We start from the raw sequence: 25,955 nt of genomic DNA, 5'->3' as shown, positions 1-25,955 counted from the left end.
AATGATGGCCATGAATTTTCATAGTGCCAGGGACCTGGGTTCAATTCCAGCCTAGGGCAGCTGTCTGTGTGGAGTTTGCACATTCTCCCTGTGTCTGCGTGGGTTTCCTCTGGGGGCTCCGGTTTCCTCCCACAGTCCGAAGGTGTGCACATTAGGTGGGTTAGCCATGGAAACATGCCCACAGTGTCAGGGATGGCTGGTCAGGGTGGGTTAGCCATGGGAACTTGCCCACAGTATGAGGGAAGTGCAGGCCAGGGTACGTTAGCCAAATGAACTTGCGCACAGTGTCCGGGATGTGCTGGTCAGAGTGGTACGGCCATGGGAACCTGCCCACCGTATCAGGTATGTGCAGGTCAGGGTGGGTTAGCCATGGGAAGTTGCCCACAGTATCAGGGATGTATAGGCCTGTATCAGGCTGGGTGGGTTAACCCTGGGAAATGCAGCATTACAGGGCTAGGCCAGGTTGATGGGTCTGGGTGGTGGGATGTCCTTTGGAGGGTCAGTGGGGCAAATGTCCTGCTTCACACTGTCGAGATTCTCTGAACTATTTGAAAAACCCATCCGTTTCACTAATGTCGTTTAGGAAAGGAAGCTGGCCTATATGTGACTCCGGACACACAGGAATGCGGGTGCCTCTTCTCCCCCCTCCGGACAGTTAGAGATGGGTAATAAATGCTGGCCTGGCCCACATCCTACGGATTATTAACCTCACACAGCATTCCCAACAGTGCCCGCTGTTTATCGGTGGATGTGAAGGGATGCTGTCATTGTCAACACTGGGCCCAGATCCAGTTGTGGAGAGGGCCTGGGTTATTGGGGAACAAGTGCATCGGAGTTGCTTCTCACCTGCGGGTTTCTGTGCACTGCTCCCTGTCTGACCCCCGCTCCACGATACACAAGCGACTGGCACCGAGGGACGGTGGGTGGATGGAGGCGATGACCTGGTAGCACACCTCGCTACCCGCTGCTCCTGCACTATGTCAGTGCCAGGCGACACATCATCAACATCACCATGCTGCCCCGCCCTGTCGCTGGCAGGGAGCCCAGCGCCTGTTGGGGAGGGCACCTCCACGTACCACTGTGCCCGGCTGGTCTTCCGTCTCTGGGGTGGCCGAGCCAGGTGGCCTTCCTCTGGGATGGGGTTGTACCAGATCGCGCCCTCCTCCATGGTGCCCCGAGTCCTTGAGGTTGCACCAGTGCCTGGAGTCTGGGTGGACCAGGATGCCAGGCTGACTGGGCACGTGGCAGAACCACCATAGTCCACATGGCTACTGGCAAGGCTCTGAGATCCACTGGAGGATGGGAGGCACCCAGTGAACCTCTCACTGGCTGGGTCCACTGGGTCTGCTCTGTTGGGTTGTATCTCACTGGCCTCTGACCTGGGATCCTGGGCAGCCTCTGGACACGCAGCCTCTGGTATTCTTTCTGAAACATTGGACTCTGGATCAAAACAAAACAAAATATCAGCTCTGAAGGAACCCGGTGACTGGAATTAACTAACAATCAGGGGCAGTAAACAGCAACACTGATGACAGAACTAAAATGCACAAACCTATTGGCTCAGGGTTGAACTTTGCAATAAAGCTTGCCCCCCACCTCCCAAGTCTTTTAAACTGCAAGTAAAGCTCTCTCGACACTGTCCCCATCAAACAGTTCCAGGACATGAACAGCATGGGGTTAGATACAGAGTAAAGCTGCATCTACTCTCCTAAACCGAAATGAAGCACCTCTCTACAGCAAGTAAAGCTCCCTCTACTCTCTTAAACAGCCAGTAAAGCTTCTTCTATCCGCTTAGAAAGAAAGAGAAGCTTTCTGTACATTTTCTCCGTCAAACACTCCGTCTGTGTGTGTGTGTGTCTGTGTGTGTGTGTCTGTGTGTGTGTGTGTGTCTGTGTGTGTGTGTGTGTGTGTGTGTATGTGTGTGTGCGTGTGTGTCTGCGCGTGTGTGTCTGATTTGGAGATGCCGGTGTTGGACTGGGGTTTACAAAGTTAAAAATCACACAACACCAAGTTATAGTTCAACAGTGTGTGTATGTATCTGTGTGTGTGCGTTCTGTGTGTGTGTGTGTGTGTGTATATGTGGGTCTGTGTGTGTGTCTGTGTGCATGTCTGTGTGTGTCTGTGTGTTTGTGTCTGTGTGTGCGTGTCTGTGTGTCTGTGTGTGTGTGTCTGTGTCTCTGTGTGTGTCTGTGTGTTTCTGTGTCTGTGTGTTTCTGTGTGTGTGTGTGTCTGTGTGTGTGTGTCTGTGTGTGTACCTGTGTATGTGTGTGTGTATGTGTAAGTGTGTATATGTGTGTCTGTCTGTGTGTGTGTGTCTGTCTGTGTGTGTCTGTGTGTGTGTGTCTGTGTGTGTGTATGTGTGTGTATATGTGTGTCTGTGTCTGTGTGTGTCTGTCTGTGTATGTATATGTGTGTGTGTCTGTGTGTGTATATGTGTGTGTGTCTGTGTGTGTATGTTTCTCTGTGTGTGTGTGTCTGTGTGTGTCTGTGTGTGTGTATCTGTGTGTGCATATATGTGTGTGTATATGTGTGTGTCTGTGTGTGTATGTTTCTGTGTGTGTGTCTGTGTGTGTGTGTGTGTATATATATGTGTGTGCGTGTCTGTGTGTGCATGTCGGTGTGTGTGTGTCTGTGTGTGTATATGTGTGTATGTGTGCATCTGTGTGTATATATGTCTGTGTGTGTGTCTGTGCGTGCGTGTGTGTGCATGTGTGTGTGTATATGTGTGCGAATGTCTGTGCGAGTGTCTGTGTGTGTGTCTGTGTGTGTGTCTGTGTGTGTGTCTGTGTGTGTGCGAATGTCTGTGCGAGTGTCTGTGTGTGTGTCTGTGTGTGTGTCTGTGTGTGTGTCTGTGTGTGTGTGAATGTGTGTGTCTGTGTGTGTGTCTGTGTGTGTGAATGCGTGTGTGTGTATATATGTGTGTGTGTCTGTGTGTGTGTCTGTGTGTGTGTATATGTGTATGTGTCTGTTTGTGTATATGTATGTGTGTCTGTGTGTGTATGTGTGTGTATCTGTGTGTGTATATGTGTATGTGTGTGTGTCTGTGTGTGTGCGTGTGTTTGTGTGCGTGTGTTTGTGTCTGTGTGCGTGTCAGTGTGTCTGTGTCTGTGTGTCTGTGTGTTTCTGTGTCTGTGTGTTTCTGTGTGTGTGTGTGTCTGTGTGTGTGTGTCTGTGTCTGTGTGTTTCTGTGTGTGTCTGTGTGTGTGTGTGTCTGTGTGTGTGTGTCTGTGTGTGTACCTGTGTGTGTGTGTGTGTGTGTATGTGTATGTGTGTATATGTGTGTCTGTCTGTGTGTGTCTGTCTGTGTCTGTGTGTGTGTGTCTGTGTGTGTATGTGTGTGTGTATGTTTCTGTGTGTGTGTCTGTGTGTGTGTTGGTGTGTGTGTATCTGTGTGTGCATATATGTGTGTGTGTGTCTGTCTGTCTGTGTATGTGTATGTGTGTGTGTCTGTGTGTATATGTGTGTGTATATATGTGCATGTGTGTGTCTGTTTCTGTGTGTTTGTGTCTGTGTGTGTCTGTGTGTGTGTCTGTGTGTGTATCTGTGTGTGCATATATATGTGTGTGTGTGTATATATGTGTGTGTTGTGCGTCTGTGTGTACGTGTCGGTGTGTGCGTGTCGGTGTGTGCGTGTGTGTATGTGTGCATCTGTGTGTATATATGTCTGTGTGTGTGTCTGTGCGTGTGTGTGTGCATGTGTGTATATGTGTGTGCGAATGTCTGTGCGAGTGTCTGTGTGTCTGTGTGTGTGAATGCATGTGTGTGTATATGTGTATGTGTCTGTGTGTGTGTCTGTGTGTGTGAATGTCTGTGTGTGTGTCTGTGTGTGTATATGTGTGTGTGTCTGTGTGTGTGTATATGTGTATATATGTGTGTGTGTGTGTGTATATGTGTGTGTGCGTGTGTCGGTGTGTGTGTATATGTGTATATATGTGTGTGTGTGTGTGTCTGTGTGTGTGTATATGTGTGTGTGTGTGTGTCGGTGTGTGTGTATATGTGTGTGTGTGTCTGTGTGTGTGTATATGTGTATATATGTGTGTGTGTGTGTGTCTGTGTGTGTGTGTGTGTCGGTGTGTGTGTATATGTGTGTGTGTGTGTCGGTGTGTGTGTGTGTGTATATGTGTGTGTGTGTATATGTGTATATATGTGTGTGTGTGTGTATATGTGTGTGTGTGTGTGGAGAGTGAGAGAGATATCAAGGGGATTGAGGTTGTGAGGGGGATAGGGAGATAGATAGTAGCCAAACGAGGAGGGTGCGTGGAAGGCTGCGGAATTCCACAGAATAGCGTTCCTGATGGATCATTAGCTGAACTGCTGTCAAATCCTGAAACATCAGCACTCGGGAGGGAGGTGAGTTTGTTAATCCTGCCACAGTGTTTTACCCCACTTGATCCTAATCTAAATCCACTCTCAGATGGGCTGTCTGCACCCTTTAAAATGCCTTTACACTACCGCCTGCCTTTTATAATATCTGGGGTGCTACCAGACAAACCCCAACCCTCCTCGATACTCACACCCTGTCCCCTGTCACCCCCAAGTCACTGTCATCTGTTCCTTCAGCACCAATTGGAAGGTAAGTTCTCGCCGATCAAACAACCTGGGTCTGCTCAGATCATTCTGTTACCTTGAGGATTAACAAGGTGCACAATGAGAATACCCCCGTGAAAGGGTGTGTTCATGGACAAGAAGTTCACTGTAAGTGATTGGGGAGAAGCCAAGGCCGAATGATCGAGTGATTTTACCGAAGGAGTTCAGAAGAAGGTGGGCTACAGGAAATGGCCGGAGGAACAGTCACTAAGGAGGCAGAGGTCAAATGAAGACTCACATTCCTGACAACCACCAGGTCTCCGAAGCACATTACAGCTGATGGTGTCAATGTCGAAATGCAGCAGCCAACTTGCGCATAGCAAGATTCCGCAAGCTTGGTTTGGTGGGGGGAGGGGGTGTCGCTGCCTTGATCCTCTGTGGGCCGCGGGATCTTTCTGTGCAGCCTGGATGGTTTCCATGTCTCATCTGAGATACGGGACCCTCTGAGAATACAGGACCCTTCTGCATCCCAAGGGAGGCACAGCCTTCGGGCCTGGAATGGGGCATTGCACTCACCATCTTCGACCCTGGAGTGAGGCATCAAACCCACCCCCGTCAGGCCTGGAGTGGGGGCATCAAACCCACCACTTTGTGTCTCAGAGGTGGGAGTGCTATTGACTGAGCCACTGAATCTGAAGGGGTGCAACAAGATGGACAAGACCCTGCCGTTCACTGTACACTTGGCGGTGGGGGGGGATGTTATAGATACCTCCTCCTGTCCTTCCCAACCCTCGCTTCTCAACTTCCCGCGAACCAAACAGAACATACAAAGTGAGGCCACACACTGGGCAGGTTTAACTAAACACTGGATTGTGTACTCGGAAAACCTCTGCTAAAGGAGAAAGTGAGGGCTGCAGATGCTGGAGATCAGAGCTGAAAATGTGTTGCTGGAAAAGCGCAGCAGGTTAGGCAGCATCTAAGGAACAGGAGAATCGACGTTTCGGGCATAAGCCCTTCTTCAGGATTCCTGAACGTCGATAAACCTCTGCTAAACCCGACAGCCAGAACACAGATGTCGGAGAGACAGCAGGTTTGGAAGGTGCAAAGCTGTGTACAAGGGATAAAGCTGACAATGAGTGACTTGTTCCCTCTGATTTGTAGAAGAATCTGAGTAAGGGTCACTGGACCTGAAACCTTAACTCTGATTTCTCTCCACAGATGCTGCCAGACGTGCTGAGCTTTTCCAGCAGAGTTTCTGGTTTTGTTTCAGATTTCCAGCATCTGCAGTTTGTTTCATTTGTTTTTCTGTCTGGTGAGAGGACCAGGGCCTGTAAACTGGCCAAGCAAACTGCAAAGTCTTAAACCACGCAGAAGGAGAGAGCCATTAGCCCGGCTTGGAGCCCGATTCCTCACTGGGAGGTCAAACCTGGAAAACATCTGAGTTACGACAGAATTCCCCTGCAAAGGTTAGGTCGAAATACAAGCAGCCTAGCACCAAGATAAACACAAGAGGCTGTGTCCTGTTACACCGCACTGGGGTAGCATGCTGCAAATCAAACCCGCTATTCCCTGAGTTGACACAGAAGTTAAAGATTTTAAAACAAGTCCACACAAATCTTCAAGTTGCCTGATTTTAAAGACCCAGGTTAACAGAAAGAACAGACCTGGTTTCTGTATGAAATAATTATTCTTTATTAAAAATGATTGGACTTTAGCTACAGGTAAACAGTCATAAACCGTTCACATGTAACAAGACCAAATAAAACTCTCATTGGCAACATCATCTCAATACTCTGACGTGTCTGAATCTGGAAGTTTTCATTGCCACCTCACAGGGCTCGAAACACACTGAGAGGTACGATGCTGTTTTGACTTGGGTCCGTTTAAACGCAAATTCCCCGGAGGATGGGGCAGAGTGCGGGGACAGAAGGTGGGAGAAAAGAGGAGAGGTGTGGGGAGAGAAAGGAAGGGGGCAGCAGAAAGTGGATACAAATGCACCAGTGTTCCATGTGCAGGAAGTTCAGTGAAGGCTCAGGGGCACGGAGTCTGATGCAAACTACAAAATCACTTGGTTAATTCCAGCCTTTCCAGGAACAGATGAATCACATTCTAACACTTCACCCATTCCAAACCGGCCCCGAAATTTGCAGCTATACAAGCTGCCAAACCTTGAGCAGATGGAGCAGGAATTCTCAACCACACCAAGGCTTCAAACAGGGTTCTGTTCAGCTCGGGAAGAGAAATTCCAAGAAGCAGACAGGATAACTGCCAGCTTTCTTTAACAAAATAATAGAAGCTTTCTTGCAGTGTCAAATCCCTTCTGGTTGAAAGGTGGGTGGTGGGAATGAACGTGATGTTGGGGAGTTCGAATACATTAAAGTGAATCAGTAAAAGCTGATATTGGAGGGAGGAATGGGTCAGATACTCAGGGTGTTCAGGAGAGAGGAGGAGGAGGAGAGGATGCGCAGTGTGCCACAATCAGGCAGCATCGTTCCCATGGAACCTTCACTCTGCAACTCCAGAATCCAGTGTGCAGGAGAGATCGACACCAACATTACACCCCACCCTGTAACAGTGTGCAGGACAGATCAACACCAACATTACACCCCACCCTGTAACAACGTGCAGGACAGATCGACACCAATATTACACCCCACCCTGAAACAGTGTGCAGGAGAGATTGACACCAACATTACACCCCGCCCTGTAACAGTGGGCAGGACAGATCGACACAAACATGACACACCACCCTGTAACAGCATGCAGGACAGATCGACACCAACATTACACACCACCCTGTAACAGTGTGCAGGACAGATCGACACCAACATTACACCCCACCCTGTAACAGTGTGCAGGACAGATCGACACCAACATTGCACCCCACCTTGTAACAGTGTGCAGGACAGATCAACACCAACATTATACCGCACACTGTAACAGTGTGCAGGACAGATCTACACCAACATCACACCACATGCTGTAAGAGTGTGCAGGACAGATCGACAACATTACACACCTTCCAGTAACAGTGTGAAGGACAGATCAACACCAACATTACACACCACCCTGGAACAGTGTGAAGGACAGATCGACACCAACATTACACACCACCCTGTAACAGTGTGCAGGACAGATCTACACCAACATTACACAACACCCTGTAACAGTGCGCAGGACAGATCGACGCCAACACTACACCTGACACTGGTACAGTGTGCAGGACCGATCTACACCAATATTACACACCACCCTGTAACAGTGTGCAACACAGATCAACACCAGCATTACACCCAACCCTGTAACAATGTGCAGGACAGATCGACACCAACATTACACACCACCCTGTAACAGTGTGCAGGACAGATCGACCCCACCATTACTCACCAGCCTGTAACAGCGTACAGGACAGGTCGACACCAACATTATATCCCACCTTGTAACAGCGTGCAGGACAGATCGATACCAACATTACACCCCTCCCTGTAACAGCGTACAGGACAGGTCGACACCAACACTACACACCACCCTTTAACAGTGCGCAGGACAGACTGACACCAACATTACACACAACCCTGTAACAGTGTGCAAGACAGATCGACACCAACACTACATCCCACACTGTAACAATGCGCAGGACAGATCGACACCAACATTACAAACCACCTGAAACAGTGTGCAGGATAGATCAACACCAACATTACACCTGACACTGTAACAGTGCGCAGGACAGATCGACACAAACATTACACCTGACCCTGGAACAGTGTGCAGGACAGACCGACACCAACATTACACAACACCCTGTAACAGCATGCAAGACAGATCGACACCACCCGAGAACAGTGTGCAGAACAGATCGACACCAACATTATACACCACATCCTGTAAGTGCGTGCAGGACAGATCGATACCAACATTTCACACCAACCTGTAACAGTGTGCAGGACAGATCAACACAAACATTACACACCAACCTGTAACAGTGCGCAGGACAGATCTACACCAACATTACACACCACCCTGTAACAGCGTGCAGGACAGATCGACACCAAAATTATACCCCACACTGTAACAATGCGCAGGACAGATCGACACCAACATTACACCCCCCCACCGTTACCGTGTGCAGGACAGATCGACACCAACATTACACCCGACACTGGTACAGTGTGCACGACAGATCGACACCAACATTATACACCACCCTGTAACAATGTGCAGGACAGATCGACACCAACATTACACACCACCCTGTAACAGTGCGCAGGACAGTTCGACACCAACATTACACCCCACCCTGTAACAGCGTACAGGACAGATTGACACCAACATTACACACCACTCTGTAACTGTGTGCAGGACAGATCGACACCAACATTACACACCACCCTGTAACAGTGCGCAGGACAGTTCGACACCAACATTACACCCCAACCTGTAACAGCATGCAGGACAGATTGACACCAACATTACACACCACTCTGTAACTGTGTGCAGGACAGATCGACACCAACATTACACACAACACTGTAACAGTGCGCAGGACAGATCGACACCAACATTACACCCCATCCTGTAACAGTGTGCAGGAAAGATCTACACAAACATGACACACCACCCTGTAACAGTGTGCAGGACAGATCGACACCAACATTACACCCCACCCTGTAACAGTATGCAGGTCATATAGACACCAACATTACACACCACTCTGGGACAGTGTGCAGGACAGATCGACACCAACATTACACCCCACCTTATAACAGTGTGCAGGACAGATCAACACCAACATTACACCGCACACTGTAACAGTGTGCAGGACAGATCTACACCAACATCACACCACATGCTGTAACAGTGTGCAGGACAGATCGATACCAACATTTCACACCAACCTGTAACAGTGTGCAGGACAGATCAACACCAACATTACACACCAACCTGTAACAGTGTGCAGGACAGATCGACACCACCATTACTCACCAGCCTGTAACAGCGTACAGGACAGGTCGACACCAACATTATATCCCACCTTGTAACAGCGTGCAGGACAGATCGATACCAACATTACACCCCTCCCTGTAACAGCGTACAGGACAGGTCGACACCAACACTACACACCACCCTTTAACAGTGCGCAGGACAGACTGACACCAACATTACACACAACCCTGTAACAGTGTGCAAGACAGATCGACACCAACACTACATCCCACACTGTAACAATGCGCAGGACAGATCGACACCAACATTACAAACCACCTGAAACAGTGTGCAGGATAGATCAACACCAACATTACACCTGACACTGTAACAGTGCGCAGGACAGATCGACACAAACATTACACCTGACCCTGGAACAGTGTGCAGGACAGACCGACACCAACATTACACAACACCCTGTAACAGCATGCAAGACAGATCGACACCACCCTAGAACAGTGTGCAGAACAGATCGACACCAACATTACACACCACATCCTGTAAGTGTGTGCAGGACAGATCAACACCAACATTACACACCAACCTGTAACAGTGCGCAGGACAGATCAACACCAACATTACACACCACCCTGTAACAGCGTGCAGGACAGATCGACACCAAAATTATACCCCACACTGTAACAATGCGCAGGACAGATCGACACCAACATTACACCCCCCCACCGTTACCGTGTGCAGGACAGATCGACACAAACATTACACCCGACACTGGTACAGTGTGCACGACAGATCGACACCAACATTATACACCACCCTGTAACAGTGTGCAGGACAGATCGACACTAACATTACACACCACCCTGTAACAGTGAGCAGGACAGTTCGACACCAACATTACACCGCACCCTGTAACAGCGTGCAGGACAGATTGACACCAACATTACACACCACTCTGTAACTGTGTGCAGGACAGATCGACACCAACATTACACACCACCCTGTAACAGTGCGCAGGACAGTTCGACACCAACATTACACCCCACCCTGTAACAGCATGCAGGACAGATTGACACCAACATTACACACCACTCTGTAACTGTGTGCAGGACAGATCGACACCAACATTACACACAACACTGTAACACTGCGCAGGACAGATCGACACCAACATTACACCCCATCCTGTAACAGTGTGCAGGAAAGATCTACACAAACATGACACACCACCCTGTAACAGTGTGCAGGACAGATCGACACCAACATTACACCCCACCCTGTAACAGTATGCAGGTCATATAGACACCAACATTACACACCACTCTGGGACAGTGTGCAGGACAGATCGACACCAACATTACACCCCACCTTATAACAGTGTGCAGGACAGATCAACACCAACATTACACCGCACACTGTAACAGTGTGCAGGACAGATCTACACCAACATCACACCACATGCTGTAACAGTGTGCAGGACAGATCGACACCAACATTACACACCACCCTGGAACAGTGTGCAGGACATATTGACACCAACATTACACCCCACCTGGTAACAGTGTGCAAGACAGATCAACACCAACATTACACACTACCCTGGAACAGTGTGCAGGACAGATTGACACCAACATTACACCACACCCTGTAACAGTGTGCAGGACGGATCAACACCAACATTACACACCACCCTGTAACAGTGTGCAGGACAGATCGACACCAACATTACACCCCACCCAGTAACAGGGTGCAGGACAGATCTACACCAACATTACACAACACCCTGTAACAATGTGCAGGACAGATCGACACCAACATTACACACCACCCTGTAACAGTGTGCAGGACAGATCAACACCAACATTGCACCCCACCCTGTAACAGCGTACAGGACAGGTCGACACCAACATTACACACCACCCTTTAACAGTGCGCAGGACAGACTGACACCAACATTACACACAACCCTGTAACAGTGTGCAAGACAGATCGACACTAACACTACATCCCACACTGTAACAATGCGCAGGACAGATCGACACCAACATTACAAACCACCTGTAACAGTGTGCAGGATAGATCAACACCAACATTACACCCGACACTGTAACAGTGCGCAGGACAGATCGACACAAAAATTACACCTGACCCTGTTACAATGTGCAGGACAGACCGACACCAACATTACACACCACCCTGTAACAGCATGCAAGTCAGATCGACACCACCCTAGAACAGTGTGCAGAACAGAACGACACCAACATTACACACCACATCCTGTAAGAGCATGCAGGACAGATCGATACCAACATTACACACCAACCTCTAACAGGGTGCAGGACAGATCAACACCAACATTACACACCAACCTGTAACAGCGTGCAGGACAGATCTACACCAACATTACACACCACCCTGTAACAGCGTGCAGGACAAATCGACACCAAAATTATACCCCACACTGCAACAATGCGCAGGACAGATCGACACCAAGATTACACCCCCCCCCCCCGTAACCGTGTGCAGGACAGATCGACACCAACATTACACCCGACACTGGTACAGTGTGCACGACAGATCGACACCAACATTATACACCAACCTGTAATAGTGTGCAGGACAGATCGACACCAACATTACACCCCCTTCTGTAATAGTGTGCAGAACAGATCAACACCAAAATAACACATTGTGCAGGACAGATCGACACGAACATTATACCACACACTGTAACAGTGTGCAGGGCAGATGTACACCAACATTACACAACCCGCAGTAACAGCATGCAGGACAGATCAACACCAACATTACACACCATCCTGTAACAGTGTGCAAGACAGATCGACACCAACATTACACCCAACCCTGTAACAATGTGCAGGACAGATCGACACCAACATTACACAACACCTTGTAAAGGTGTGCAGGACAGATCAACACCAACATTACACACCACCCTGTAACAGCGTGCAGGACATATTGACACCAACATTACACACCACTCTGTAACTGTGTGTAGGACAGATCGAGACCAATATTACACACCACCTTGTAACAGCGAGCAGGACAGATCGACACCAACATTACACACAACCCTGTAACAGTGTGCAGGACAGATCTAGACCAATATTACACACCACCTTGTAACAGCGAGCAGGACAGATCGACACCAACATTACACACCACCTTGTAACAGTGTGCAGGACAGATCGACACAAACATTACACACCTCCCTGTAACAATGCGTAGGACAGAGTTACACCAACATTACACCCCATCATGTAACAGCGTGCAGGACAGACTGACAGCAACATTACACACCACAATGTAACAGTGTGCTGGACAGATCGACACCAACATTACACACCACAATGTAACAGTGTGCTGGACAGATCAACACCAACATTACACCCCACCCTGTAACAGCGTGCAGGACAGACCGACAGCAACATTACACACCATGCTGTAACAGTGTGCAGGACAGATCGACACCAACATTACACCCCACCCAGTCACAGTGCGCTGGACAGATCGACACCAACATTAAACACCAACCTGTAATAGTGTGCAGGACAGATCGACACCAGCATTACACCCGATTCTGTAATAGTGCGCAGGACTGGTCGACACCAACATTACACTCCACCCTGTAACAGTGTGCAGGACAGATGGACACCAACATTACACAACACCCTGTAACATGGTGCAGGAAAGATCGACATCAACATTACACACCACCCTGTAACAGTGTACAGGACAGATCGACACAAACATTACACACCTCCCTGTAACAGTGCGCAGGACAGAGCGACACCAACATTACACCCCACCCTGTAACAGCATGCAGGACAGACCGACAGCAACATTACACACCACAATGTAACAGTGTGCTGGACAGATCAACACCAACATTACACACCACAATGTAACAGTGTGCTGGACAGATCAACACCAACATTACACCCCACCCTGTAACAGCGTGCAGGACAGACCAACAGCAACATTACACACCACAATGTAACACAGTGCAGGACAGATTGACACCAACATTATACCCCACACTATAACAATGCACAGGACAGATCAACACCAACATTCCACACCATCCTGTAACAGCATGCAGGACAAATCGACACCAACATTACATGCCATCCTGTAACAGTGCGCAGGACAGATCGATACAAAGATTACACACCACACTGTAATAGTGTGCAGGACAGATCGACACCAACAGTACACCCCCTTCTGTAAGAGTGTGCAGAAAAGATCGACACCAAAATTACACCCCGCCCTGTAACATTGTGCAGGACAGATCAACACCAACATTGCACCACACAGTGTAACACTGTGCAGGGCAGATGTACACCAACATCACAGCACATGGTGTAACAGTGTGCAGGACAGATCGACACCAACATTACACAACCCGCAGTAACAGCATGCAGGAGAGATCGACACCAACATTACACACCACACCCTGTAACAGTGTGCAGGACAGATCGACTCCAACATTACACACCACCCTGTAAAAGTGCGCAGGACAGATTGACACCAACATTACACACCACTCTGTAACTGTGTGCAGGACAGATCGAGACCAATATTACACACCACCTTGTAACAGCAAGCAGGACAGATCAACACCAACATTACACACAACCCTGTAACAGCATGCAGGACAGATTGACACCAAAATTACACACAAACCTGTAACAGCGCACAGGACAGATCGACACCAGCATTACACCCAAATCAGTAACAATGTGCAGGACAGATCGACACCAACATTACACACCACCCTGTAACAGTGCGCAGGACAGTTCGACACCAACATTACACCCCACCCTGTAACAGCGTGCAGGACAGATTGACACCAACATTACACACCACTCTGTAACTGCGTGCAGGACAGATCGACACCAACATTACACACCACCCTGTAACAGTGCGCAGGACAGTTCGACACCAACATTACACCCCACCCTGTAACAGCATGCAGGACAGATTGACACCAACATTACACACCACTCTGTAACTGTGTGCAGGACAGATCGACACCAACATTACACACAACACTGTAACAGTGCACAGGACAGATCGACACCAACATTACACCCCATCCTGTAACAGTGTGCAGGAAAGATCTACACAAACATGACACACCACCCTGTAACAGTGTGCAGGACAGATCGACACCAACATTACACCCCACCCTGTAACAGTATGCAGGTCATATAGACACCAACATTACACACCACTCTGGAACAGTGTGCAGGACAGATCGACACCAACATTACACCCCACCTTGTAACAGTGTGCAGGACAGATCAACACCAACATTACACCGCACACTGTAACAGTGTGCAGGACAGATCTACACCAACATCACACCACATGCTGTAACAGTGTACAGGACAGATCGACACCAACATTACACACCACCCTGGAACAGTGTGCAGGACAGATTGACACCAACATTACACGCCAACCAGTAACAGGGTGCAGGACAGATCTACACCAACATTACACAACACCCTGTAACAATGTGCAGGACAGATCGACACCAACATTACACACCACCCTGTAACAGTGTGCAGGACAGATCAACACCAACATTGCACCCCACCCTGTAACAGCGTACAGGACAGGTCGACACCAACATTACACACCACCCTTTAACAGTGCGCAGGACAGACTGACACCAACATTACACACAACCCTGTAACAGTGTGCAAGACAGATCGACACTAACACTACAGCCCACACTGTAACAATGCACAAGACAGATCGACACCAACATTACAAACCACCTGTAACAGTGTGCAGGATAGATCAACACCAACATTACACCCCACCCAGTAACAGTGCGCTGGACAGATCGACACCAACATTAAACACCAACCTGTAATAGTGTGCAGGACAGACCGACACCAACATTACACACCACCCTGTAACAGCATGCAAGTCAGATCGACACCACCCTAGAACAGTGTGCAGAACAGAATGACACCAACATTACACACCACATCCTGTAAGAGCGTGCAGGACAGATCGATACCAACATTACACACCAACCTCTAACAGGGTGCAGGACAGATCAACACCAACATTACACACCACCCTGTAACATGGTGCAGGAAAGATCGACATCAACATTACACACCACCCTATAACAGTGTACAGGACAGATCGACACAAACATTACACACCTCCCTGTAACAGTGCGCAGGACAGAGCGACACCAACATTACACCCCACCCTGTAACAGCGTGCAGGACAGACCGACAGCAACATTACACACCACAATGTAACAGTGTGCTGGACAGATCAACACCAACATTACACCCCACCCTGTAACAGCGTGCAGGACAGACCGACAGCAACATTACACACCACAATGTAACACAGTGCAGGACAGATTGACACCAACATTATACCCCACACTATAACAATGCACAGGACAGATCAACACCAACATTCCACACCATCCTGTAACAGCATGCAGGACAAATCGACACCAACATTACATACCATCCTGTAACAGTGCGCAGGACAGATCGATACAAAGATTACACACCACACTGTAATAGTGTGCAGGACAGATCGACACCAACATTACACCCCCTTCTGTAAGAGTGTGCAGAAAAGATCGACACCAAAATTACACCCAGCCCTGTAACATTGTGCAGGACAGATCAACACCAACATTGCACCACACACTGTAACACTGTGCAGGGCAGATGTACACCAACATCACAGCACATGGTGTAACAGTGTGCAGGACAGATCGACACCAACATTACACAACCCGCAGTAACAGCATGCAGGAGAGATCGACACCAACATTACACACCACAATGTAACAGTGTGCAGGACAGATCGACTCCAACATTACACACCACCCTGTAAAAGTGCGCAGGACAGATCGACACCAACATTATGCCCCACCCTGTAACAGCGTGCAGGACAGATTGACACCAACATTACACACCACTCTGTAACTGTGTGTAGGACAGATCGAGACCAATATTACACACCACCTTGTAACAGCAAGCAGGACAGATCGACACCAACATTACACACAACCCTGTAACAGTGCGCAGGACAGATCGACATCAACATTACACCCCATCCTGTAACAGTGTGCAGGACAGTTCGACACCAACATTACACACCACCCTGAAACAGTGCGCAGGACAGAAGACATCAAAATTACACCCTACCCTGTAACAACATGTAGGACAGATCGAGACCAAAATTACATCCCATCCTGTAACAGTGTGCAGGACAGATCTACACCAAAATTACACACAAACCTGTAACAGCGCACAGGAAAGATCGACACCAACATTACACTCCACCCTGTAACAGCGCGCAGGACAGATCGACACCAACATTACACCCCACCCTGTAACAGTGTGCAGGACAGATCGACTCCAACACTACACACCACCCTGTAAAGGTGTGCAGGTCAGATCGACACCAAGATTTCACACCATCCTGTAACAGCGTGTAGGACAGATCAACACCAACATTACTGACCAAACTGTAACAGTGTGTAGGGCAGATCAACACCAACATTACACCCCACCCTGTTACAGTTTGCAGGACAGATCGACACCAGCATTACACCCAAATCAGTAACAATGTGCAGGGCAGATCGACACCAACATTACACACCACCCTGTAACAGTGCGCAGGACAGTTTGACACCAACATTACACCCCACCCTGTAACAGCGTGCAGGACAGATTGACACCAACATTACACACCACTCTGTAACTGTGTGCAGGACAGATCGACACCAACATTACACACCACCCTGTAACAGCATGCAGGACAGATTGACACCAACATTACACACCACTCTGTAACTGTGTGCAGGACAGATCGACACCAACATTACACACAACACTGTAACAGTGCGCAGGACAGATCGACACCAACATTACACCCCACCCTGAAACAGCATGCAGGACAGATTGACACCAACATTACACACCACTCTGTAACTGTGTGCAGGACAGATCGACACCAACATTACACCCCACCCTGAAACAGCATGCAGGACAGATTGACACCAACATTACACACAACACTGTAACAGTGCGCAGGACAGATCGACACCAACATTACACCCCACCCTGTAACAGCATGCAGGACAGATTGACACCAACATTACACACAACACTGTAACAGTGCGCAGGTCAGATCGACACCAACATTACACCCCATCCTGTAACAGTGTGCAGGAAAGATCTACACAAACATGACACACCACCCTGTAACAGTGTGCAGGACAGATCGACACCAACATTACACCCCACCCTGTAACAGTATGCAGGTCATATAGACACCAACATTACAAACCACTCTGGAACAGTGTGCAGGACAGATCGACACCAACATTACACCCCACCTTGCAACAGTGTGCAGGACAGATCAACACCAACATTACACCGCACACTGTAACAGTGTGCAGGACAGATCTACACCAACATCACACCACATGCTGTAACAGTGTGCAGGACAGATCGACACCAACATTACACACCACCCTGGAACAGTGTGCAGGACAGATTGACACCAACATTACACCCCACCTGGTAACAGTGTGCAGGACAGATCAACACCAACATTACACACTACCCTGGAACAGTGTGCAGGACAGATTGACACCAACATTACACCACACCCTGTAACAGTGTGCAGGACGGATCAACACCAACATTACACACCACCCTGTAACAGTGTGCAGGACAGATCGACACCAACATTACACCCCACCCAGTAACAGGGTGCAGGACAGATCTACACCAACATTACACAACACCCTGTAACAATGTGCAGGACAGATCGACACCAACATTACACCCCACCCTGTAACAGTATGCAGGTCATATAGACACCAACATTACACACCACTCTGGAACAGTGTGCAGGACAGATCGACACCAACATTACACCCCACCTTGTAACAGTGTGCAGGACAGATCAACACCAACATTACACCGCACACTGTAACAGTGTGCAGGACAGATCTACACCAACATCACACCACATGCTGTAACAGTGTACAGGACAGATCGACACCAACATTACACACCACCCTGGAACAGTGTGCAGGACAGATTGACACCAACATTACACCCCAACCAGTAACAGGGTGCAGGACAGATCTACACCAACATTACACAACACCCTGTAACAATGTGCAGGACAGATCGACACCAACATTACACACCACCCTGTAACAGTGTGCAGGACAGATCAACACCAACATTGCACCCCACCCTGTAACAGCGTACAGGACAGGTCGACACCAACATTACACACCACCCTTTAACAGTGCGCAGGACAGACTGACACCAACATTACACACAACCCTGTAACAGTGTGCAAGACAGATCGACACTAACACTACATCCCACACTGTAACAATGCACAGGACAGATCGACACCAACATTACAAACCACCTGTAACAGTGTGCAGGATAGATCGACACCAACATTACACCCCACCCAGTAACAGTGCGCTGGACAGATCGACACCAACATTAAACACCAACCTGTAATAGTGTGCAGGACAGACCGACACCAACATTACACACCACCCTGTAACAGCATGCAAGTCAGATCGACACCACCCTAGAACAGTGTGCAGAACAGAATGACACCAACATTACACACCACATCCTGTAAGAGCGTGCAGGACAGATCGATACCAACATTACACACCAACCTCTAACAGGGTGCAGGACAGATCAACACCAACATTACACACCACCCTGTAACATGGTGCAGGAAAGATCGACATCAACATTACACACCACCCTATAACAGTGTACAGGACAGATCGACACAAACATTACACACCTCCCTGTAACAGTGCGCAGGACAGAGCGACACCAACATTACACCCCACCCTGTAACAGCGTGCAGGACAGACCGACAGCAACATTACACACCACAATGTAACAGTGTGCTGGACAGATCAACACCAACATTACACCCCACCCTGTAACAGCGTGCAGGACAGACCGACAGCAACATTACACACCACAATGTAACACAGTGCAGGACAGATTGACACCAACATTATACCCCACACTATAACAATGCACAGGACAGATCAACACCAACATTCCACACCATCCTGTAACAGCATGCAGGACAAATCGACACCAACATTACATACCATCCTGTAACAGTGCGCAGGACAGATCGATACAAAGATTACACACCACACTGTAATAGTGTGCAGGACAGATCGACACCAACATTACACCCCCTTCTGTAAGAGTGTGCAGAAAAGATCGACACCAAAATTACACCCAGCCCTGTAACATTGTGCAGGACAGATCAACACCAACATTGCACCACACACTGTAACACTGTGCAGGGCAGATGTACACCAACATCACAGCACATGGTGTAACAGTGTGCAGGACAGATCGACACCAACATTACACAACCCGCAGTAACAGCATGCAGGAGAGATCGACACCAACATTACACACCACAATGTAACAGTGTGCAGGACAGATCGACTCCAACATTACACACCACCCTGTAAAAGTGCGCAGGACAGATCGACACCAACATTATGCCCCACCCTGTAACAGCGTGCAGGACAGATTGACACCAACATTACACACCACTCTGTAACTGTGTGTAGGACAGATCGAGACCAATATTACACACCACCTTGTAACAGCAAGCAGGACAGATCGACACCAACATTACACACAACCCTGTAACAGTGCGCAGGACAGATCGACATCAACATTACACCCCATCCTGTAACAGTGTGCAGGACAGTTCGACACCAACATTACACACCACCCTGAAACAGTGCGCAGGACAGAAGACATCAAAATTACACCCTACCCTGTAACAACATGTAGGACAGATCGAGACCAAAATTACATCCCATCCTGTAACAGTGTGCAGGACAGATCTACACCAAAATTACACACAAACCTGTAACAGCGCACAGGAAAGATCGACACCAACATTACACTCCACCCTGTAACAGCGCGCAGGACAGATCGACACCAACATTACACCCCACCCTGTAACAGTGTGCAGGACAGATCGACTCCAACACTACACACCACCCTGTAAAGGTGTGCAGGTCAGATCGACACCAAGATTTCACACCATCCTGTAACAGCGTGTAGGACAGATCAACACCAACATTACTGACCAAACTGTAACAGTGTGTAGGGCAGATCAACACCAACATTACACCCCACCCTGTTACAGTTTGCAGGACAGATCGACACCAGCATTACACCCAAATCAGTAACAATGTGCAGGGCAGATCGACACCAACATTACACACCACCCTGTAACAGTGCGCAGGACAGTTTGACACCAACATTACACCCCACCCTGTAACAGCGTGCAGGACAGATTGACACCAACATTACACACCACTCTGTAACTGTGTGCAGGACAGATCGACACCAACATTACACACCACCCTGTAACAGCATGCAGGACAGATTGACACCAACATTACACACCACTCTGTAACTGTGTGCAGGACAGATCGACACCAACATTACACACAACACTGTAACAGTGCGCAGGACAGATCGACACCAACATTACACCCCACCCTGAAACAGCATGCAGGACAGATTGACACCAACATTACACACCACTCTGTAACTGTGTGCAGGACAGATCGACACCAACATTACACCCCACCCTGAAACAGCATGCAGGACAGATTGACACCAACATTACACACAACACTGTAACAGTGCGCAGGACAGATCGACACCAACATTACACCCCACCCTGTAACAGCATGCAGGACAGATTGACACCAACATTACACACAACACTGTAACAGTGCGCAGGTCAGATCGACACCAACATTACACCCCATCCTGTAACAGTGTGCAGGAAAGATCTACACAAACATGACACACCACCCTGTAACAGTGTGCAGGACAGATCGACACCAACATTACACCCCACCCTGTAACAGTATGCAGGTCATATAGACACCAACATTACAAACCACTCTGGAACAGTGTGCAGGACAGATCGACACCAACATTACACCCCACCTTGCAACAGTGTGCAGGACAGATCAACACCAACATTACACCGCACACTGTAACAGTGTGCAGGACAGATCTACACCAACATCACACCACATGCTGTAACAGTGTGCAGGACAGATCGACACCAACATTACACACCACCCTGGAACAGTGTGCAGGACAGATTGACACCAACATTACACCCCACCTGGTAACAGTGTGCAGGACAGATCAACACCAACATTACACACTACCCTGGAACAGTGTGCAGGACAGATTGACACCAACATTACACCACACCCTGTAACAGTGTGCAGGACGGATCAACACCAACATTACACACCACCCTGTAACAGTGTGCAGGACAGATCGACACCAACATTACACCCCACCCAGTAACAGGGTGCAGGACAGATCTACACCAACATTACACAACACCCTGTAACAATGTGCAGGACAGATCGACACCAACATTACACACCACCCTGTAACAGTGTGCAGGACAGATCAACACCAACATTGCACCCCACCCTGTAACAGCGTACAGGACAGGTCGACACCAACATTACACACCACCCTTTAACAGTGCGCAGGACAGACTGACACCAACATTACACACAACCCTGTAACAGTGTGCAAGACAGATCGACACTAACACTACATCCCACACTGTAACAATGCGCAGGACAGATCGACACCAACATTACAAACCACCTGTAACAGTGTGCAGGATAGATCAACACCAACATTACACCCGACACTGTAACAGTGCGCAGGACAGATCAACACAAACATTACACCTGACCCTGTTACAATGTGCAGGACAGACCGACACCAACATTACACACCACCCTGTAACAGCATGCAAGTCAGATCGACACCACCCTAGAACAGTGTGCAGAACAGAACGACACCAACATTACACAAGACATCCTGTAAGAGCGTGCAGGACAGATCGATACCAACATTACACACCAACCTCTAACAGGGTGCAGGACAGATCAACACCAACATTACACACCAACCTGTAACAGCGTGCAGGACAGATCTACACCAACATTACACACCACCCTGTAACAGCGTGCAGGACAAATCGACACCAAAATTATACCCCACACTGCAACAATGCGCAGGACAGATCGACACCAAGATTACACCCCCCCCCCCCCCCCCCCCGTAACCGTGTGCAGGACAGATCGACACCAACATTACACCCGACACTGGTACAGTGTGCACGACAGATCGACACCAACATGATACACCAACCTGTAATAGTGTGCAGGGCAGATGTACACCAACATTACACAACCCGCAGTAACAGCATGCAGGACAGATCAACACCAACATTACACACCATCCTGTAACAGTGTGCAAGACAGATCGACACCAACATTACACCCAACCCTGTAACAATGTGCAGGACAGATCGACACCAACATTACACAACACCTTGTAAAGGTGTGCAGGACAGATCAACACCAACATTACACACCACCCTGTAACAGCGTGCAGGACATATTGACACCAACATTACACACCACTCTGTAACTGTGTGTAGGACAGATCGAGACCAATATTACACACCACCTTGTAACAGCGAGCAGGACAGATCGACACCAACATTACACACAACCCTGTAACAGTGTGCAGGACAGATCTAGACCAATATTACATACCACCTTGTAACAACGAGCAGGACAGATCGACACCAACATTACACACCACCTTGTAACAGTGTGCAGGACAGATCGACACAAGCATTACACACCTCACTGTAACAATGCGTAGGACAGAGTTACACCAACATTACACCCCATCCTGTAACAGCGTGCTGGACAGACCGACAGCAACATTACACACCACAATGTAACAGTGTGCTGGACAGATCGACACCAACATTACACACCACCCGGTAATAGTGTGCAGGACAGTCCGACACCAACATTACACACCATGCTGTAACAGTGTGCAGGACAGATCGACACCAACATTACACCCCACCCAGTAACAGTGCGCTGGACAGATCGACACCAACATTAAACACCAACCTGTAATAGTGTGCAGGACAGATCGACACCAACATTACACACCACCCTGTAACAGTGTACAGGACAGATCGACACAAACATTACACACCTCCCTGTAACAGTGCGCAGGACAGAGCGACACCAACATTACACTCCACCCTGTAACAGTGTGCAGGACAGATTGACACCAACATTACACACCACCCTGTAACAGTGTACAGGACAGATCGACACAAACATTACACACCTCCCTGTAACAGTGCGCAGGACAGAGCGACACCAACATTACACCCCACCCTGTAACAGCGTGCAGGACAGACCGACAGCAACATTACACACCACAATGTAACAGTGTGCTGGACAGATCAACACCAACATTACACACCACAATGTAACAGTGTGCTGGACAGATCAACACCAACATTACACCCCACCCTGTAACAGCGTGCAGGACAGACCGACAGCAACATTACACACCACAATGTAACACAGTGCAGGACAGATTGACACCAACATTATACCCCACACTATAACAATGCACAGGACAGATCAACACCAACATTCCACACCATCCTGTAACAGCATGCAGGACAAATCGACACCAACATTACATGCCATCCTGTAACAGTGCGCAGGACAGATCGATACAAAGATTACACACCACACTGTAATAGTGTGCAGGACAGATCGACACCAACATTACACCCCCTTCTGTAAGAGTGTGCAGAAAAGATCGACACCAAAATTACACCCCGCCCTGTAACATTGTGCAGGACAGATCAACACCAACATTGCACCACACACTGTAACACTGTGCAGGGCAGATGTACACCAACATCACAGCACATGGTGTAACAGTGTGCAGGACAGATCGACACCAACATTACACACTACCCTGGAACAGTGTGCAGGACAGATTGACACCAACATTACACCACACCCTGTAACAGTGTGCAGGATGGATCAACACCAACATTACACACCACCCTGTAACAGTGTGCAGGACAGATCGACACCAACATTACACCCCACCCAGTAACAGGGTGCAGGACAGATCTACACCAACATTACACAACACCCTGTAACAATGTGCAGGACAGATCGACACCAACATTACACACCACCCTGTAACAGTGTGCAGGACAGATCAACACCAACATTGCACCCCACCCTGTAACAGCGTACAGGACAGGTCGACACCAACATTACACACCACCCTTTAACAGTGCGCAGGACAGACTGACACCAACATTACACACAACCCTGTAACAGTGTGCAAGACAGATCGACACTAACACTACATCCCACACTGTAACAATGCGCAGGACAGATCGACACCAACATTACAAACCACCTGTAACAGTGTGCAGGATAGATCAACACCAACATTACACCCGACACTGTAACAGTGCGCAGGACAGATCAACACAAACATTACACCTGACCCTGTTACAATGTGCAGGACAGACCGACACCAACATTACACACCACCCTGTAACAGCATGCAAGTCAGATCGACACCACCCTAGAACAGTGTGCAGAACAGAACGACACCAACATTACACAAGACATCCTGTAAGAGCGTGCAGGACAGATCGATACCAACATTACACACCAACCTCTAACAGGGTGCAGGACAGATCAACACCAACATTACACACCAACCTGTAACAGCGTGCAGGACAGATCTACACCAACATTACACACCACCCTGTAACAGCGTGCAGGACAAATCGACACCAAAATTATACCCCACACTGCAACAATGCGCAGGACAGATCGACACCAAGATTACACCCCCCCCTCCCCCCCCGTAACCGTGTGCAGGACAGATCGACACCAACATTACACCCGACACTGGTACAGTGTGCACGACAGATCGACACCAACATGATACACCAACCTGTAATAGTGTGCAGGACAGATCGACACCAACATTACACCCCCTTCTGTAATAGTGTGCAGAACAGATCAACACCAAAATAACACATTGTGCAGGACAGATCGACACGAACATTATACCACACACTGTAACAGTGTGCAGGGCAGATGTACACCAACATTACACAACCCGCAGTAACAGCATGCAGGACAGATCAACACCAACATTACACACCATCCTGTAACAGTGTGCAAGACAGATCGACACCAACATTACACCCAACCCTGTAACAATGTGCAGGACAGATCGACACCAACATTACACAACACCTTGTAAAGGTGTGCAGGACAGATCAACACCAACATTACACACCACCCTGTAACAGCGTGCAGGACATATTGACACCAACATTACACACCACTCTGTAACTGTGTGTAGGACAGATCGAGACCAATATTACACACCACCTTGTAACAGCGAGCAGGACAGATCGACACCAACATTACACACAAC

General features: G+C 48.6%; 1 protein-coding gene across 1 annotated transcript in view; it reads right to left on the bottom strand.

Annotated features, from left to right (window-relative positions):
* The window catches only part of LOC122544885 (rho GTPase-activating protein SYDE1-like), a 347,492-nt gene that overhangs the window by 195,310 nt on the left and 126,227 nt on the right, over positions 1-25,955 (bottom strand). Inside the window, exon 3 of the mRNA XM_087983163.1 lies at positions 847-1,440. Within this exon, the coding sequence (XP_087839289.1) occupies positions 847-1,440 (594 nt within the window). The remainder of the gene's footprint in view (positions 1-846; positions 1,441-25,955) is intronic.

The sequence above is a fragment of the Chiloscyllium plagiosum genome, unplaced genomic scaffold (genome assembly GCF_037043375.1).
Source record: "Chiloscyllium plagiosum isolate Xiang-an unplaced genomic scaffold, Cpla_swu_hap1 HiC_scaffold_45, whole genome shotgun sequence".
Lineage (NCBI taxonomy): Eukaryota > Metazoa > Chordata > Chondrichthyes > Orectolobiformes > Hemiscylliidae > Chiloscyllium > Chiloscyllium plagiosum.
The sequence above is the reverse complement of the archived record's forward strand: the minus strand, read 5'-3'. Positions and strand labels throughout refer to the sequence as shown.